The 6,929-nt window shown below is 37.0% G+C and overlaps 1 protein-coding gene across 2 annotated transcripts in view; it reads left to right on the forward strand.

Annotated features, from left to right (window-relative positions):
• Positions 1–4,828, forward strand: part of UGT8 (UDP glycosyltransferase 8) — a 70,239-nt gene extending 65,411 nt beyond the window's left edge. For both annotated transcript variants that reach the window (XM_007054440.3, XM_043545405.1), the window contains exon 6: positions 2,545–4,828. In XM_007054440.3, coding sequence (XP_007054502.2) covers positions 2,545–2,908 — 364 coding nt within the window. In that variant the 3' untranslated portion in view covers positions 2,909–4,828. The remainder of the gene's footprint in view (positions 1–2,544) is intronic.
• The last annotated feature ends 2,101 nt before the right edge of the window (positions 4,829–6,929 follow it).

Raw genomic sequence — 6,929 nt, forward strand, 5'->3', positions numbered from 1 at the left:
CGTTCAGTCACCAGGTGAAGATCCGTGACCATTAATCCTATATTTCTCAGGGACAACAACAGGCCCTTTCCCCCCACACTTTATCCTTCTCTGTAAAGCAAAGCATCTGTATATCTGTCTTGATGGAATCAATGTGAATCAGTAGTAACATGTAGAATGGTCATTTTTTGCTGTGTTGACAGAAAGATTTAAATATATTTTATGCATATACTTGGCTCCATCAGCTGGAATATTTGAATTGTAGCTGATCCAAAATTGTTGTCTGGGTCCTATGGTATAATCGATACAAAAGAGTAACCTTGCCTTGTCTGCTCGGTTTAGAATAAACACAAAGTTCTCTTTTCTCATCCCAGAAGCAGATTTATCTTGGTGCAGAGGTGTGTCATTCAGGCTGATCAGTAAAATATTCTCATCTCTACAAAGGATTATGAATCTGAGGTCTTGAGTTTCTCTCATAATTCACCTGGACTCAATAATAGCCTGGGTTCATAAGCTGGCTTCTATGTTGGCATGTCTGGAACAACAATTGTCATGTTTTCATCTGCAGACACTTCAATTTGGCACATGTATTAGTCACTTCAGTCTGATTCTGTTTGCTTACCATTACTCTTATATCTGAAGTCCTCTCTCACTGGGTGGCTAGAGGACAAGTCTTTATGGCTGAATTTGCTCTTGGATGTCCCCTTAATTTACACAGTTGTCATGACAGACTGTTTGGATGAAGTGTCTACTAGTCTTGTAGAAGAGAGAGCTTTCTCTTTTGACAGGCTGGAGACTGGATGGTCTGGCATGTTATTAGTATTCAGTGGCAGGATGAAGGGCATGATATTAAGGATCCAAAGACATAATAGCACCACAGAGGCACACTGTAAACAGAGTGGCATGAAGAACATTGATGGGGCAGCCAAAGATTACCCTGTCTCTTGTGCACAGAAGGAATTAACTGTTCCTATTGACCTTTTATATTGAGTGAGTCTTGTTGCATTCTAAGACACACTGACTGATTCAGAGTCACTGCCAATCAGGAGGACGGGAATATCACCAGTTCACATCTGTGATGATTTGTCAAAAATGTGGAATCTGTGAAAGGGCCCTGATGGCTTCTCAAACAAACAGGAAGGGAGAGGTATTCTTTTCCAGATTTTAGAGACCTTTATATCTGGGGGTTCCACCAAACATATGGCTTCTATTCTGTCTCCATCTGCAGGGTAGAAGAAGTTACACCCACTCTGGGCTTGCAGAAAGGAACCTGGAGAAGTCACATTAACAGATAATAAATTACTATAAGCTGTTAGCAACCTGTGGTGAACAAAAGCATGTTGGTTTTATAGCATATGGTTGTGTGAGAGATTCACTTAGTCTTGTTATAGTGACAAATTCATGCTGTCATCAGGACTATTGCCATTGGTGACAGCTCACATTCTCATGGAGTGTGTCTGGGTTCACACTGTAGCGAATGTAAGAAAATCAACTGCTAAACCCAGTGATTAGTGTACTTAATCACGGTACTTAAGAGGAGGAATATTTATGTATTAAATCCTTAATCCAAATGCATGTTATCCTTTGTAGCACATAGACTATTCCTAAATTAAATAGGTCAATGTTCTAGCTAGTTGTCTAGTGCATTACACTGTCAGAGATTTGGACACAACTTATCGGGTTGATAGGAACAGTGTCTGTGGGTGACACTTTTATTGTCTTAGGGCAGGATAATGCTATGAGTAAATGAAATAGTCAGTAGGAGTAGGATGTTAATGAAGGAAAAATACCTATGTAGGAAGTTGCAAAGGAAATCTCATGAACCCCACTTACATCAGACTTCCACTGTACAATTATCTGATATGAGGAGGGGAGTTCTGCATTAGTAATCTGTTTGTCGTGAAATAAAGGGAAGAAGGAATCCCCATGATCAGGGCATTCTGATACTAAAAAATAAATTTAAAAAATGCATCCCAAACATGAAAGATCTAGTGTCAAACAATGTAAAAATCTGTTCAGACTATATTAGAGACAGGGCATATCACTTTATTCTACACCTCTCTGATAACTGGCAACATTATTTTCCATATTTCGTTGGACAGGAGTATAAATGAACAATATGTTGGACAGAGAATGTGCCTATTTTAGTGGGAGGGGAAAATGTCTCTAATTTGTTGTGTTTAATTTTCAGTGTGAATGAAATTCACCCCATGCAGAAGGCCAACAGAAGGGCAGTGCATCACTAAAGTCCCATTTAAACCCTTCTGCTGGCTCTCTGCATGGGGTGAATTTTACCCCATATTTACATATGTACAGATATAAATGTAGGTACAACTATTGTCAATATTTATTTTTCTCTGAATACTTTTACTATTGCATTGAAGAGGACTCACCTGTCCTATAGTACATCTCAAACACCTGCCAACTGCTGTTCTTCGTCATTTTCCTACCAAAATACCCCACTCAGTATGGTGAAATTCAAGTACATCTCTGTGTTCACATGGATACTTGTCATTTGAGAGCAAGATAATATTCCTAATTTGTCACATTGTTTCTTTCCTGCAGCTACAGGCAACGGGCTCGAAAGCTGTCTGAAATTCACAAGGACCAACCCGGACATCCTGTTAATCGGACAGTGTACTGGATTAATTATATCCTCCGACACAACGGAGCACAACATCTACGTGCTGCTGTTTACACCATCTCTTTTTATCAGTATTTCTTATTGGATATTGTCTTTGTTGTACTACTTGGTGCTGCCTTATTTTATTACATTTTGGCCAGGATAGCAAAGTTTATCCACAAACAAAGCAAACGTCTTTGGTCAAGTGATGAACATAACACCATTAATGGACATTACCACAACGGGATACCAAATGGCAAATACAGAAGAAATGGTCACATTAAACATGAAAAAAAGGTGAAATGAGCCTACTACCCCATGTACAGTAATGAATCAGATCAATAATTGAATTTTATCGCTGTAACTTAATCTAACAACTACTTAAAGTAAAACATCAGTAAACAGTTCTAACACTCCCCTACAGTATGTAATCTTATATGATGAGATTCTACAGAACTAAGAAACATCTTTAAAACCAAAACAAAAAACACAACCTAAAATGCAAAATGTATTTTATTCTTAATACTGATGCAGAGAGGGTATTTTGGCACTGAAGTTTTTAGAAACCTTAATTCTCTGAAGTAATTAAATGACCATATTTATGATTTTCCAGTTTTTAAACCTGAATGTGTGTGTCCCAGATAAGGAAAGGTTTCCTTTAACTTGCAAAGATTTTCTTATTTTTATTTTATATATATATCCCTCTTTTAGCTGAGAGTATTTTAGAGTTAGCTCTGTGTTCTATTTGTTAAAGGTTTGACATGTTGCCTAAGAATGATGTTTCAATAAAGTCATCTTTCCCAGTGTTTGACACGCAGCAATTAAGTTGCAGATTGAGAATGCAGCCATAAAAAAGAACTTTCTCAAAACTGAACATTGAAGAAAAAAGGTAAAAATATGTACTGCTTTTCCCCCCAATAGGCTACATAATTCTTCTGTTCTTTGCCATTGCTTTAGAGAAAGGGATTTTGATCAATCTGGGATAAGTTGTAAATTTTATATTTATGTATGTTTTATTTTTATTTTATTTTGTGGGGTTATTTGCCTTTCCCTACATAAATAATTTATTCCACTGGACGAAATGTAGGGGAGTTTTAATTAAATGAATAAAATGGCTGTGTGTGTAGAATGCATAATTAAGAAAAATAAATGAAACTCAGAAAAAAAATGTTTTGGCCCTGAGCTCAGTGCAGAAGGTTTGCTATGGCCCTTGAGCAATGCAGAATCAAACCACTGTGTAGGGTTTGTTTAAGAAAAGTTGAATGTCTTTCCTAATAATTATTATTATATTATTAAGTTTTTTCTAAATCACAGTGTTGTAGATGTTCTCTTTAAACAGTTCTATCTGGAAAAAATATTAACTTATATTGGTCTGGACCACACAGTCCCTGACATAGTTGCCAACACAAAAGTCTCTGAACATGGAATGGGTTCTCTGGGTGGTAACCAATGCATGTTTAGAGGTTTTATGTCATGTATGACATTAAACCTAGCAAACCAAACACAGTTCATAGAGATTGTCTCTTCTGCTCCCCACTATGGCCCCACCCCTCAACAGTCTCTGTCAATCATCAAGCTGACATGCGGCTTCTCTGACTTTTGAATGAAGAGTGGGGATGCAGGGCACTGGTCATGAAATCAGAACTGTCTTGCTGAACCACAGTTGGCAACTATGTCTTATTTCCATGTCATTCTGTTTACTTGGAATTTGTACTACACATGTTGTGAGTGTATGCATTGTTTATTTATAGTTTGAAATCCCATGAATGACAGAGGAAGGAAAGAAGCCCATTTATCTTGTGTTGTTCACTAACATGGGAAGAATTGTGAAAATGACAGACTGCTGAGATCATCTTTGTACACAGTGACATTATATTTCATTATCATTCCATCAGGAGCCTCTCTTCTATAGCAATAAATAACATTACAAAAATGTTTCTAATATATGGTACAGACATTTGTACTGCTTTCCGAATACTTGAAGAAAATGGTGTTATAAATAAGCCAATTACATATATCTTTTTACAATCTTATCAGTACATGGCAACTAAAGGAACACATCGAGGCGATGAATGGTGGGATGGTAACAGGATTTTGAGTGTATGATGAGTTGCTTTTACTGTTTTTGGTTTAGTGAAAGTACAAAAGCACTTACTGGATGATTAAGCATAATTTAATCTTCACTGTGATAAAACTTATGCAATAAACATGGATTTAATAGAGAAATACTGTTGTTGGAAGTACATTTTTATTCAAATGATTCATATTTGTCTGGTTTTGTGTGTATGCATTAACTCACTCAATGTGTGTATGTATAACTGTATATATGTATATTAAAATACATATATACTGCACTGGTCAGTATGTACACTGAAGGGCATGGTATGTATGTGAAACCTCAAACTTAAATGTTTTGTGAGCATTATTCTGTTTCCTCATAGTAAAAAGCCCATACTGACAAAGATTATAGCATTGATTTCAACTGAATCCCCAGCCAGATTAAAAATGCAGTAGCCTAAGAATTTCCAACATTTATACTAAACTCTCCAATAATGTAGAGTTTGCAAGAAAGAGCTTTTTTTGTGAAGCATATTTTATTTGTAAATAACTTGGTTTTATTTGGCCATCTGTAGGGGAGGGCAAACCAAAAAAGAGTGATAATAATATATAAAATCAGATATTGATTTTCTAAATAACAAAGTCTTCATATATCAACACATTTCATTTCATTATTGTAGTGTAGACATTCATTTAATACTGACTTTTATACCAAACCACTGCTAATGTGTTCCTTTGAACTAGTCTTTTGCACTCAGAAGGACTGACTATGTTAAATTATAAAGTTTAACAAGATATAGGGGGAAATATATTTGTTTTACAGAGGTGTTTATTAAAATGTAGAGGGAACTCTCTGACTAACTAAACAGTGTTTCAATGTGGAGTCTACGTTTGGTCTGAGGTTGAAGGTATCCTGCATTTCCTCATACACCCGTCTTCCCCCATTACAAGCTTTCCTATCAGACAAACTCTTAGTGGTTGATTGCACCAGTTGTACTATTCTTCCAGAAAGCAGCTCTGGCAACAATAACAGTGTGAAACTGGTGTGAGTCTAATCAGTTTTCTTCTCAGCTCTTGCTGGCACAGGGTAGTAAAAGGGGTCTGGCCCTCCCCGGCCTTGCATACTGTATAGTATTTACAGCTATACAAAGTGAGTACAAAGTGGGTTTAAACCGCTACAATCCATGTAATTAAGGAGATTTCTTATTTGGAGCCCTTTACATTCACTTTGCATAGGTATAAATAGTTACATGAGTTATAAGGTTGTGGACAATCAGAACCAAACTCATTAGGCAGAAATAGCATGGTATTATCTAGAGGGAAGTTGAGAAAAGAGACAAATGTCTATATATAATGAAGGATATATAGGGGATGCAGAAGTTGGAAGCTTTCAGAAGGAAGGGGGAGGAGGGAAATCTCAAAAAGGAAGTAGAGACATTGAAAGACAAATAAATAGCTAATTATTCAATCTTTGGATGGAAACTGTATTTGAGTTTTTTTTGGCTACTGTGCTGACCAGTGGTGATATTTGCATAGGCTGACAAAAGAAATTGAGGAATAAAATCTCTTTCCAAAGTGTTTGATTGCCTCCTACCATAAATTGGCAGAATATGTGGGAAGGAGATCCTACAGGCAAAAAATAAATTAAAGAAATACCACCTGAGCTAATGAAGGACAGGGACTGACATACTGCCATCTGTAAAGTTTGCTCCTTACTTCCCCTTCCCACTCCTCGAGAGAATATGAACACATAACATACTGGAGAGGTTCTGAGGACGTCAGACGTCAGATCCTCCAAGAATGAGTTCAGCCCTGAAATTGCTGTGATGTGCTCCCCCTGTTTATTTCTGACATGTACTTTGCTTATGTGCAAGCAACTCTCGTTGACTTCTGTAGTGATCACACACGTTTTAAAGGGCAGACTTTGGTCATTAGGTTGTAAGTGGCCTCAACTGCCATATATGTCACAGCTGAGTTGAGGGGGCTCAGTACCTGCTGAGGATAGAGGGTGCACTTGAAAGTTCACTTTAGTTTTAGAGGCATTCCTGGCATCAGCAGTATTTTCAATTTTAAATACAGGGTATATGTATGCTGAACTTTATATGCTTCTGTGTTTGTTGATATTTTATGTGCTCTAAGAAGTGCATGATGTGCCTATTTTTTAATTAAAATGGCAGTTTCATACTGGCTTTCATGGGGGGGAATCCTCCCACATTTGAGCACCTTCTAATAACTTGTATAGGGTAAAAGGTACCTTGCACTTTGTGGC

The sequence above is a fragment of the Chelonia mydas genome, chromosome 4 (genome assembly GCF_015237465.2).
Source record: "Chelonia mydas isolate rCheMyd1 chromosome 4, rCheMyd1.pri.v2, whole genome shotgun sequence".
Classification (NCBI taxonomy): Eukaryota; Metazoa; Chordata; order Testudines; family Cheloniidae; genus Chelonia; species Chelonia mydas.